Source organism: Euleptes europaea, chromosome 14, assembly GCF_029931775.1.
Source record: "Euleptes europaea isolate rEulEur1 chromosome 14, rEulEur1.hap1, whole genome shotgun sequence".
Lineage (NCBI taxonomy): Eukaryota > Metazoa > Chordata > Lepidosauria > Squamata > Sphaerodactylidae > Euleptes > Euleptes europaea.
In genome coordinates, this window is record NC_079325.1 from 21,887,520 (window position 1) to 21,900,533 (window position 13,014).

The window sequence follows — 13,014 nt, forward strand, 5'->3', positions numbered from 1 at the left end:
ACGGAGTGGCCCTGTGTCTGGACAATCATGCCGTGCTTAGTTTAATTAAGCCATATTGTTATGCGATGCCTGAACCAGCAAATATGTGCTGGGCATCTCACAAAAATGCAGAGGTAACTCAGTCCTTGCAGACGGCTTAAAATCTAGATGGCGCATTTTAGCCACAATCCAGCACACAGTGAGGCCTGTTAAAGTTTGCTATGGCCTTAAGGGTCTCTCACTCTCTACACCCACCAAAGGTCTCTAGTGACCATCGGTGTGTGTGACGCTTGACAAGGAACGAGATGATGGGTCCCTGCTCCAAGGAGCTTACAATTTAAAATTTGACACAAGGGAGACAACAGAGGGAAACGGAGAAAGGGGTAAAGAAACAGGGGAAGAATATGTGTTTGTTTCAGGTACACTTGCTTAAACTTAGTTTCAGTAGGAGAAAGGGACTAAGGGCTTGTGCAAATGGTTTCCCAGCAATGACAGGTTTTGAAGGAGGGATTTTTCAGGCCCTGTACCTGCTCAGCCGCACTCTCCATTTTGCCATTTGGAGCTTGCTTTTTACATTTTTTTTGGTTGTTGTTAGCGTAGGCATCCATCTTTCAGTCATCCCTGACGGTTCTCAGCTGCGTGCTTTAAACACTGCACTGGCCAAGGTGAAAGCACTTTCCTGTAGGGTTATGCACAGCGCGCATGGAGTCTGTCTTCTTTAACCTCGGCTTATATCAGTACAGGTAGCAGCCCAGTTTAAAGAAGACACAGTGCAAATGCAAAATCTAGTGTTGTTAAAGAGGAATGCGCTTAATTCCCCTTTACCCGATTTCTCCCTGAAATCCAACAATCGGTTTCTTTCCCTCTATTTAGGAATGTAGAGACTGTTTCAAATCGATTTGTTTTTGATCAAAAGAGAAGTCTGAAGAAAGGAGGGGCACAGAGGGAAGTTCTGTAAAGTTTCAGAATATTACTCTGTCTGTGCTCAGAGTAAGGTTGCCAGGTCCCTCTTTGCCACTGGCGGGAGGTTTTGGGGGCAGAGCAAGGGCTAAAATTACAAACATGCGCACAGAGGTGTAACAGAAAGTATCAAACAGAAACCCTTCTTTTGAAAGAGAATCAGAGGACTCAATGGCTACATCGAAAATATAGTGAATGTTGGAAAAAGAAATTCCCCTCCCCATGACAATGCTAGCAAAATCCCATCGGAAAGTGCTTTTGCCTCAGGTGGAGTTACATTTAATTCAGGCCGAAGTTCCATATGGGCAGGGCGATATGGGATGTACTGACTGTAATGTACATTATTAGGTATCAGGCCGCAGGCAATCTGTTATTTCCTCCCAGGCAGATGCCAAGGCCTATTTCAAACAACTGCTTTTGTCTCTAGCAGGCAGAGCAAAGCCTTCATAAATGCTTAAAGCAGGCAGGCTTTGAAGTAGCAGTCCTGGTTCTGCGAACTGGGGCAGAAGGTAGGGTTGCCAACTCCAGGTTAGGAAATTCCTGGAGATTTTGGGGGTGGAGCCTGGGGAAGGGGGGGTTTGGGGAAGAGGAGGCCCCCAGCAGGGCTGTGATGCCATAGAGTTCACTCTCATGTCCTCCAGGGGAACTGATCTGTTTTCTGGAGATCCGTTGTGGTTCAGTGAGATCTCCCGGCCCCACCTGGAGGCTGGCAATCCTGAGGGGAGTGATGCAATGCCCGTCCCTCTTTTCACCTGCAAAATGGTTGAGGGCATGTGACTACGCCTGCCACCCCCTTCCCTGAGCTCCTTGGAGGATGGGCAGGGCATAAATATTTCCATAAATCAAAGCAAAAGACATCCATTAAGCTTTTGTGAAAAAGTATAGAGTTGGAGTTCAGGACAGTCTTAAATCATGGATGAATTCTGTAATTTCTGCTGTTTGAGATTCAGTGTATTTTCAACTAAATGCCAAACTCTCCATTTCTCTTGAAGTGAATAATGGAGCAAATAGGTAGCCCGCTTCCTCCATTTGTACAGTGCTATTGCTTGGGAAGAAAAAGATGCCCATTTTTCCAGCAAGTGTACTGGGTGGCAGGTGAACAGTCTGCTCCCCGCCAGGGGCACAGAGGTGTCTTCCTGGGCAGTGATCCCCCACCGCTATCATTTGTATTTAAAAGTTACAAATCCCCCCGCCCCTGAAATCGGCTGCAGACCCAGCCCTGTTTTCTGAGTGACCCTTAACTAGCAGAACTGCATCCTTCTCTGGGTTCATTTCTACACGTTAATCTAAGAGTGCACACATCTAAACGGTAGGCTGTATCCCCTCTTGGTCGGACAGGGAGGGGGCTGCTTGCCTTATGCTGGCACAGCTGCGGCCCGTTACACATGGAGGTGGTCTTGTTTCAGCAGGATACGGCAGGAGTGTGGCTTAGACGGTTGCGCAGGTGGTTAGCAAATTCCACTTGGGTTTGGGAGAGGACCTGGTTGATGAGTGTCTTCGGCAGCCATCCCTGGGGGAGAAGAAAAAAGACACTATATTGAGACAGCAAGCCTCTGGAAAATTAATAGGCCTTTTGGGAAATTACTGGATTCCAAAGGAGGGGCCCAAGAAGATATATCTAGTTCAGAGATAGACAGGGAGAGGCAAGAAGGAGACAATAACATAACCAAAAAGTTATTATTCAGCCAAGCCCAAGGTTGAAAAACAGAAAAGGCGCCAGGGAATTACTAGGGAGGAAGATTAGATAGAATATCAGGTGTTTTAACAATGGACTCTACACAAGTTTATTTAACCAATCATGTTATTGCTGCTTTATGATTTACCAATGAAATGTCTGTATGAATAAGCCAATTAACAAATGAATTACATAATAATCAACCAATAAGTTAGCAGAAAAGTTGTAAACCAATCATTAGTATAATGTATAAGTGACGTATTTTAGAAAATGCATAATGAACTAACCAAAGATTATAAAAGGTTTTGCACGCCTCTGTTCAGGGCCGAGCTTTCTTTTTTATCACTCACAAGAGCGAAAGCTGGGACTAGCAATTGCTAAATAAACCTTGTTTTTCCTAAGAAAAGTGGTCTGAGGTCTTTGTGTCTTGAACTCTAAAATCCAGCTCCTGAGTTCTGCCAGAACAATATCAGAGCCTAGGATGATTAACAATCCAGCAGCTCCGTCAAACCCAATGAATGACGTCTCATACCTTTAAATCAATGCTCAGAAGCCAGGTCAGCTTGGTCTGGGAGGGATTGCCTGTGAGTGGCCGAAGAACCATACACGTGGGTCCGTTCTCAGCTCTGTGGAAGAATAGGGAATACCACATTAGCACAATATTCAAAAGTCTATTCCATGTTATATTAGAGTTCTAGGTAGGGTTTCCAGGCCCCTCTTCGCCACAGTGGAAGGTTTTTAGGGCGGAGCCTGAGGAGGGCGGGGTTTGGGGAGGGGAGGGACTTCAATGCCATAGAGTCCAATTGTCAAAGCGTCCATTTTCTCCAGGTGAACTGATCTCTTATTGGCTGGATATCAGCTGTAATAGCAGATCTCCAGCTATTCCCTGGAGGTTGGCAACCCTAAATGCAACTCTCAGGGGTTCCTTTCTTCCAGTCACTTCCCTTCTCTCTCTTTCTCTCCACCATGAGCAGGGTTGCCAACCTCCAGGTAGTATAGGAGCGAAAAACATTTACAAACAAGGTGCAATTTTTATATAAGCTACTGAGATTCCTGTAAACATACAATGTACAAATACAAGTAACCACACTATAACCAACACATAGTATGTACAAAATATACAATAAAGGAGCCAAAAATCTGTCTCAGCAGAGTACCAAGTATGTATAAGTTCAAGTTCAATTTTCAGATGAATAAGAAGCCACAATCTTCAATAGGAATCTCAGTAGCTTATATAAATGTTGTTTGTAAATGTTTTTCGCTCCTATACTGTTTTCCTAACCTTTGGTATTAGTATAGAGGTGCCTGTTTCTCCCCCCCCCCCAACCTCCAGGTAGTAGCAGGAGATCTCCTGCTATTACAACTGATCTCCAGCCGATAGAGGGCTATAACCATGAGGGCTGGACATGCTTTCTACAATCTCTCTCCATCCTAGCTTAGATAGTTAGCTTGAAGCCTTTACTCTGTCTTTCCTATCTAGTATGGACTTCTCTCACTATAAGGAACTTCTATCTCTTTCCTAAGTCACAAGAGTAAGTGTGAACTTCTTCCTCAAGCAGCCAGACTATAGAGGCACAGTTAGTAGGGTTGCCCACCTCCAGGTAGTAGCTGGAGATCTCCTGCTATTACAACTAATCTCCAGCTGATAGAGATCAGTTCACCTGGAGAAAATGGCCACCTTTGACAATTGGACTCTATGGCACTGAAGTCCCTCCCCTCCCCAAACCCTGCCCTCCTTAGGCTCTGCCCCAAAATCCTCCTGGGGGTGGTGAAGAGGGACCTGGAAACCCTAGGCACAGCTGTATTTTCAATATTGGATGCTGTAAATTAAGGCAGTTTTTTTGGGGAGGGTCAAGTCGCTTACCTGATGACCCCTTTTTGTTCAGGCATTCCTGTGTAGGCTGTGGCCATGCCGGCCAGCACACATGTTGAACCCCGCCTCTTAGAGCAGCGGACGCTCACAAAGTCTCGTGGCCCGACTATATTGCCGGGGGTGGTGGCGGCAGTTTCATGGGTGATCACCGTGTCTTTGCCAATTTTCTGAAGTATCTACATCGAGATTGGCAAGAAAGAAAAGCAAGTTAGTTAGTTCACTTGGGGGAGAGGCTCAAGTCTAGGGTTGCCATTCCAAGTCAGGAATCTCCTGGAGATTTGGGGGCTGAGCTAGTACCTGGAGGTTGGCAACCCTATCACTGAGCCATGGTCCCTCCCTAACAAGTACTGTGCACATTTTGAATAGGAGAGGAAGCTCTGTTGCAGAGAGGTGATTATGTGCTTAAACTCAAACCCAGACTGATTTTTTAAAATTGCTTAATTTTAAAATGTCCTATTTCGGAATATGAAAGCTTCACGGATTTGAAATCTTAACAGTTTGCCTGGTTTAATATCACTAAAAAATCCCCATTTGTGTTCTAGTGGGAAAGTAAAACATTGCAGACCCGTGCTAAGAGGGGCTCAAGCAACTGATGACCTGGGTCCTGTCGACTAGGCTTACCAGGTGCCTCCTCTCCTCTGGCGGGAGGTTTTTTGGGCGGTGGTGAGGTATGATCGTGCGGCCGCGCTGATGCAATCGCATCACTTCCGGGTGTAAACTGGAAGTGCCACATCACAAGGGGCTTTTACCACTCAAACTGGGAGTCTGAGTGGTAAACAGCCCTTTGCCATGCATTTACACCCAGAAGTGACGTGGCGCCATGGGTAGGTGCACGTGCACACATTGCCTGCCGACCTTCAGCTGGTCAGTGGGAAGCCAAGTGGATTGGCGCAGGGGGGGGGGTGTGACCGCCACCACCTGGCACTTGGCAACCCTACTGTCGACTCTTGCTCTGTCTCTATATGGCGCTGTGCTCCTTTATCAAAAGCTCCACACTAGCAAAAATATATGCTTAATAGTCCTTGTAGACCTGAATGCCTGACCCAGTGGCTGGTCCCTCTTTTCTGAGAAAGCACCTCCTCCCACCCATCTCTCTTGTTTATTCACCTTGATTTCTTTGACATTCGGGTTCCAGTTGCCCATCTGCTCCATCTTCTCCACCAGCTCGCTGTAGATGCAATCCATGGGTTGATCGACCACCACCTCCAGCCGAAATACTTTCCCTACATCTGGGAGTACTTTGCTGAGAACTTTGTCGCCGTTGTCCTGCAGAAAGGGAAAGACCTCGAAGGATTAGTATAACTGGCTGGCGTGAACCAAGACAGACTTGCTAAGAATTATGTAATGTGGCAGACAAATGGAAGAGAGCAGATCCGTTTTCTGTTCCGCTATGATCGTCATGGAGTAACCGTGGACAGATTAATCCCTCTCAATCAATCCCACTTCAACGGGTATTTGCAAGGTTAAAACGGCATACGGAGAAATTAAAAACTGCCCAGAGCCCTTGCAGTAGGGTTGCCAGGTCCCTCTTTGCCACCAGTGGGGGATTTTTGGGGTGGAGCCTAAGGAGGACGGGGTTTGGGGAGGGGAGGGACTTCAATGCCATAGAGTCCAATTACCAAAGCAGCCATTTTCTCCGGTGAACCGATCTCTATTGGCTGGAGATCAGTTGTAATAGCAGGAGATTTCCAGTTAGTACCTGGAAGTTGGCAACCTTAACCTTGCCGTTGCATAGGAAATCAACCAACAAAGGTGTGGCTAACCTACCACCACGGTCTCTGTTTTCCAGCCACCCTGGTTGCTGAGAATTTTAAGCGATTTCTGAAGGGCCTCCTCTCCCTGTTTGATGTAGGACATCTCTGCTTCACCAAAGGTCTTCTCCTCCAGTCTAGAGCCTGTAAGGATGGGAGATTATAAAATGAGACAGAAAGAGAGAGACTGGCAATGTTTTCAGTGGTTGACGCCAATCAAGAGGGTGCTGTCCTAAAAACACAAGGGCAAAATGTTCAGGATCTGGCGGGTTGGGGGTTGTCAAGGCCTGTTATCTCCCATTGTTGTACTTACTTAGCAGAGAGCTCCTTCTGCGAACTTGGTTGATCCACTTACTGGGGCCTGGCCTGGCAAATGTATATTTATTCAGCTCCTGGGTGATTGCAACAGCAGCCTGTCTCTTCAAACCTAAGGGGAGGAAAGGAACATATTGGGATGAAAAAAAGAACTGCAGAAGAGAAGAAGGGTATTCTGTCTAGGGTTTTGCCCGTAAAACACGGGCACCGTGAGCCCATGATGGTCCTATGACCATTAGCACAAGGTAGATTCACCAAGACCAGGCAGAACCTATTCCTGTACTAGAGTACAAAATGCAATGCATTTCTAGGTAGACAAAACTTGTAAGACACAGCCTGCTTCTGGTGAGCTGTACTTTAAAATAAAAAAGCTATAACTGAAAAAGCACAAGTTGCTGTTTGTTTGTTTTTTAAAGTTAGAGCATCTGCTAGAGATAGAGGCAGATTTGACCTCACAGAGCAGAGCCAATCAGTGCTGTGCACTGCTAGCTTCCTTGGCAAACTGGCAGAATCCAGTTTCTTCTCTGGTGCATCCTGAAGAAAATATTGTACATGTAAATAATGCACTTCCACCACAAACCCACCAGTATACGATGCACACATGTAGGAAAACCTAGTTTAAACGCTGGCTTCCAATGAGCAAGGTGGCTTTAAATAAACACAACACAGCTACGAATCACAGATAACAGACAAAAAGGCCAACTGGCATGTGATTATCGAGTGCTCTTCAGAGAAGGAAAATATTGCATAAAAGATGAAATGATCATCTGGATAAATTGCAGGGACAAATGTCAGTACCATAAAGAGAGCAGATACAGCTTGCTTTGGATGGGGGGCGGGAGGGCATTTTGCTGCAACCTGAATCTCCTTTGTCTGCCAGAAATCCCACCATATCCTGGCTTGAGAGAGTGTTAAAATCATGATGACCTGAAATGCCTGCTTTCTCCCTTTTTTTTCTTTCATAACATCTGTCCCAATGAAGAGTTCTGTGGAACTCGAACGCTTGCAACCTCTTACATGCCTTCAGGTTGGTCCTAATAAAAGGTATTACATGGATTGTATTTTTTTAAGCCATTCATGGCAGCTTGTACAGAACCTGCCAGCACTGAACCAGAGCAATGGGTTCATCTAGCCCCATATAGTCTATTCTAAAAACACAATGGCTCTCTAGGATCTCAGGTAAGCCTTTCCCATCACTGTTAGCAAAGGTTGCCAACCTCCAGGTGGGGCCTGGAGATCTCCGGGAGTTTCCACTGATCTTCAGAAATCAGTTCCCCTGGAGGAAATGGCTGATTTGGTAGATTGTATGGCATTCTGCTGAGGTCTCTCCCCTTCCCAGATCCTGCTCTCACCAAGCTCGCTCCCAAATCTCCAGGAATGTCCCAACCTGGAGTTGGCAATCCTAAATTATATCCCTTCTGAGCTTCCTCCCTTCTTCAAACTCCACCCTGCTTAGGCACTGCCCCCAAATCCAGGGATTTTCCAACCTGGAATTGGCAATCCTACTGTTACCGGAGACCCTAATAACTGGGGATTGAATCTGAGACTTGCTGTGTGCAAAACATCTGCTTTGCTGCTGTGCTACAGACCTGTTTGTAAATTCTGTCTTATGGAAGACACATTTCATTTTTCAGCATACTGAACTCTAGCCAGGTACACCAGACAATCATGGGATGAGAAGATGCACATTTTTACAGTCTCTCTATTCTCCCCCCCCCCCCCAACTGATACTGCAGAGGTTTCTTTAACTGGCCAGATAAATGTACACAGCAACCTTCCGTCTGCAGAAGGCCAAATGTAATTTATCAGACGCAAGGGCATGCTGGGGCCAGGACAGTATTTAATGAACAGCAATGCAGAACATCAATTTCAGCTATCATTATGAAGCAAGACCCATCAGTACACAGCAGCGGGGTGGGGAAAGGCAATTACGAAATAACAGGTAGAGATGGTGCTTTGCTTGACAGAAATGCACTATAGTGCATTTACACTGCAGGCAAAACCCTAGACAGAATACTGAGGCCTGCGTTCAAATCCCCATTCATCTGCAAAGCTGGCTGGGTGGTGCTGGGCCAGTCACTTGGCTCTGAGCCTAACCTACTTCACAGGCAGGGTTGCCAGCTCTGAGTTGGGAAATACCTGGAGATTTTGGGGGTGGAGCCTAGGGAGGATGGGGTTTGAGGCGTGGAGGAAACTCAGCAAGGTATAATGCCATAGAGTCTACCTTCCAAAGCAGCCATTTTCTCCAGGGGAACTGATCTTAGTCGTTTGGAGACCAACTGTAATAGTGGGAGATCTCCAAGTGCCACCTGGAGGTTGGCAACCCTATTCACGGGGCTGTTAGGAGGATGGGAGAGGAGGGAACCCAAAGTACATTGCTCCGAACTCCTTGGAGGAAGGGTGGGATAAAAGTGTATACCAATAACTCTGCAGCATTCAAATACCTCTGAATTAGGGCCACAAGTACTAAATACATTGTAAGTAGTAGGCACACCTATCTTATATCGATCCTGATGGGTGGGGCTATAAATGCCCATAAAGGAGGATACAATTTAAATCCCAATTTTCTTGATGGATAGACACTTTGGCTGCATTCAGACACCATGGTTAACTGAATTTAAACCAAGATGTGCATGAACCTAGCTGGCTTCTCTGGGTCTGTGCGCACACCCCCCCCCCCCCGCCCTGCCCCACTTAGAAATTAACTCCATGACACACAAATGCAGGCATATCAATTAACTCAAATTAGCTTTCCTCCCACAATTAGGAATTCTAAACCAGGTTTAGAATGCTACTTTGTGTGGGAGAGAACTAACTGTCCTTAACCTGCACACCTATATGTGTATGGCCATTTATGCATGGGAGATTTTGCCTTGGATTCGCCATCGCCACTCTCTAGATGCACATTTTCCCCATCCGAATTCTCAAAACTCTGCATGGGGGCTTATTTGTTGAGTTTTGAGAATTTGGATGGGGAAAATGTGCATCTGGAGAGCTGCAAATCCAAGGCAAAACCTCCCATGCATAAATGGCCTATGTTGCAGGTAACTGGAGTTAGTTTCTAACAGAGATTCTGCATGACAGAGGAGGAGGAGGGAGGTGTGTCAGCAAACTAGGCAATGAGCAGAGCTTGTGCACATCCTGGCAGGGGCTGTGGCTCAGGGGCAGAGCATCTACTCTGAATGCAGAAGGTCCCAGGTTCAATTGCTGACATCTCCAATTAAAAAGGATCAGGTAGTTAGTGGTGTGAGATGCAGTGGTGGCAGCGGGGAACTTTGTGAGTCCCGCAACTGTCAGAAATCAGAGAACCATTGTCCTTTAGGATGGTGGCATTCCTAGGCACAGAGTCTGCATGGCTTGGTTTGTATTCTGCCAATAGCTGGGACGAGATGATCCCTTCCATGGAGTCAGCAGGATGGCTGTTTTCACTTGTGTCGTCTTGGAGTCTGGGCTTGTCTGCGTTTGTTTGTGTAAGCTCTAGGCACACAGACAGGGTGGAATCTAACTCTTTCCTAAAGGCCCTCTCAGTCTCAAAAAAAATTAATTAATTAAAAACCCAATACAGTTTTTGTTAATCCACAATCAAAGCAGAAACTAGTAGACGTGAAAAGAGCCTCAAAGCATTCTGTGAGAACAGCAGGAAAAGTCAGCCGGACAATGCATGGTTCTTTGGCTCGTTCTTATTATACTTTCAGTGGACCTGTGGTAGATGGATATGATTTGGGAATGGTAGGGAGAAGATTGCATTTTGGACAGACTATCTGGGCATTCCAAGAATGGATGCCATGTCACATAAAAGGATTTTGGTTTTGCCTGCCTTCTTGCCAGGCTGATTTGAGGGGTGGGTTGGTCTGTGATAATGTCATTGCAAGTTTCCCTGAGTTACAATGCCAAGTCTGGTGCAGAGAAGGGGGGTTTTTTGGCTCTTGGAAGAAGCGAGAGAGCGCAACCTGTGTTCACGCTCACCAGGAACAAATAGCTGTTGTAACGTCTGAATGTTTGTTCTGGCAGAGGCACTCACTAATATGTGCTGCCTTAGATCCCCTTGCAAGAGAGTTCACATTTTGTTTGGGTAATATTCCCAGTATGCTTAATAGCAGTGTCTTCTTGGATTCTTGGATTGTGATGCTAATTTGGATTGCAATCCTGTTCAGTGTTTTGTGATGTATATTTAAGATGATCACTTAAAAAAAAAAGATCCTATCCCTGTGAATTTCTTTCCCACCACTCAATTTCTTGGCAAGCCAATCTTAAAGCCCAGCATATGAAGCAGAGGCAGCTGGGGAGATTTTATTTATTATACCAGTATATAATAGCTAAGGGCTGGCCCTGATACAGATAAGCAACTCCAAACAAAAAGGTCACCCACAGCTGTGGTTTTAGGGTTGTGCAGATTTCCAGACAAATCTGACACTTTTCTTTACCTTGCCTGCTACATCCTCAGCCCTATCTGGTTTATTCTAATTTTTTTAATAGAAAGAAAGAAAGAAAGAAAGAAAGAAAGAAAGAAAGAAAGAAAGAAAGAAAGAAAGAAAGAAAGAAAGAAAGAATGAGAGAGAGAGAGAATGAGAGAGAGAGAGAATGAGAGAGAGGAAGAGAGAAGAGAAGAGAAGAGATTATCAGAAAGGTTTATATGGCCATTTCTGCATGGCTGTTTCTTCGGGGTCACCCTGCCAACTACTTCAGAGCTTTTCTTTGATTATGCTTGCATTTTCCAACCGTCAGAGGTTGCCTTGCTCTCCCTGTGTGTTTCCCCCGCGTTTTCTGGATGCTGGCTTAATGCAAATCCAGAAAACGCAGGGGAAACGGGTGGAAACGCGCGGGGAGAGGGAGGCGACCTCTGACGGTCGGAAAATGAAAGCATAATCAAAGAAAAGCCCTGAGGTAGTCAGCGGGGTGACCGCGAGGAAACAGCCATGCACAAATGGCCTCTGTCTTTTCAGGGTCTTACATTAGTGTTACATGCAGTGCTTGGCCAAGAGAGTTTTGATCCAACCCTGAATTCTCCAGACCATCATATACACTCATTAGCAATCAGTCTACCAATCCTCCTAGCCCCAAACTTGCTGCTTTATTTCATAGAATTATAGAATCGTAGAGTTGGACGGGACCACCAGGGTCATCTAGTCCATTTCAACCAGTGATGTTTTATTTTTAAAAAATACAACTGCAGCTTGGCTTCTTCTTACCTGTCATGTTGTGCAGGTGTCTGTAGGAGATGCCCGCACACAGCTTGAAGGTTGCTGGCAACATTATCGTCCACTGTTGTTGCAAAAAGCTCCTGTTTTGAGGGTTCTCTGTCTTGGAGGTTGCAGCTGTGCTGTTCTGCCGTTTCCTCTGCTCTCCAAGGGCTTAAATAGACTCCACGAAGGATGCTTGTTTGTCAGCAGAGAGATAAGAAAAGACATCACTTACAGCAGGCCCGTTGACGCCAAGGTCAAATGTATCACATCATGCTTGGGAGGGGGGAACCCTATCTCAGAGGAGACTGTGTAATCCACAAACAGTTTAAGCCAAAATCCCTTGTATTGATTTTCAATAAACTGGGAAGGTTTTCCAGAGGGGTGGCCAAAAATAGCAACGAATCTTGTGGCACCTGAAAGAATCACAAATTGACTGTGGCATATGTTTTCCTGAGAAAGAGCTCACTTCTGATGCAAGAAGCGTAAGGTCGCCAACCTCCAGTAGGAACCTGGAGTTCTCCCAGAAGTTACAACTGATGTCACTTTCCCTGGAGAAAACGGCAGCTTTGGGGGTTGGACTCTATGGCATCCCAGCCTCGCTGAGCTCCCTCTGCTGGCTCTGCCCACAAATCTCCAGGAATTGGGAATCCTGCATTTAAATTGGCAGAGAGATTATACCCAGAATGACAATCAGCAGAAGAGGAGGGGGAGAGATTATCACAAACAAAAAAAGGCCAGGAGAGCCAGTTTCTCATATTACTCTGCAGAGCACAGATCAAACCAAGATCCAGTCAAAAGCCAAAGGATCCACTCTGAGAGGGTATAGACCACTCCAAACTGTTGACGAAATGGCAAAATAAGGATGAATCTGTGCATAAACCAAGAAGAAGAAGAAGAAGAAGAAGAAGAAGAAGAAGAAGAAGAAGAAGAAGAAGAAGAAGAAGAAGAAGAAGAAGAAGAGTTGTTTTTTATACGCCAACTTTCTCTACCATTTAAGGAGACTCAAACTGGTTTACAGTCACCTTCCCCTCCCCACAACAGACAGACTGTGAGGTAGGTGGGGCTGAGAGAACTGTGACTAGCCCAAGGCCACCCAGCTGGCTTCATGTAGAAGAGTGGGGAAACAAATCCAGTTCACCAGCCTCCACCGCTCATGTGGAGGAGTGGGGAATCAAACCCAGTTCTCCAGATCAGAGTCCACCACTCCCAACCACCACTTTTAACCACTACACCATGCTAAGGAAGGGATATTGCTCTTTGAGATGAACTGGTAGGATC

General features: G+C 45.9%; 1 protein-coding gene across 1 annotated transcript; it reads right to left on the reverse strand.

Annotated features, from left to right (window-relative positions):
• Positions 1–2,326: 2,326 nt before the first annotated feature.
• On the reverse strand, positions 2,327–11,822 carry STAR (steroidogenic acute regulatory protein). The gene is made up of 7 exons (XM_056860731.1): positions 11,743–11,822; positions 6,552–6,665; positions 6,255–6,382; positions 5,595–5,753; positions 4,479–4,663; positions 3,147–3,240; positions 2,327–2,449 (listed from the first exon to the last, which is right to left on the reverse strand). The coding sequence occupies exons 1-7, from the start codon at positions 11,804–11,806 to the stop codon at positions 2,342–2,344; spliced, it is 852 nt and encodes a 283-aa protein (XP_056716709.1). The 5' UTR covers positions 11,807–11,822; the 3' UTR covers positions 2,327–2,341.
• Between the last annotated feature and the right edge of the window lie 1,192 nt (positions 11,823–13,014).

What these genes read in the sequence shown, in the direction of transcription:
- STAR (XM_056860731.1), bottom strand. Translation starts at nt 11,806, where the DNA reads ATGTTGCCAGCAACCTTCAAGCTGTGTGCGGGCATCTCCTACAGACAC. An exon ending in ACACCTGCACAACATGACAG is followed by an intron (nt 6,666 to 11,742) that starts GTAAGAAGAAGC and finishes TCCTCCCCTTAG; the next exon opens with GTTTGAAGAGACAGGCTGCT. An exon ending in CAGAAGGAGCTCTCTGCTAA is followed by an intron (nt 6,383 to 6,551) that starts GTAAGTACAACA and finishes CCATCCTTACAG; the next exon opens with GCTCTAGACTGGAGGAGAAG.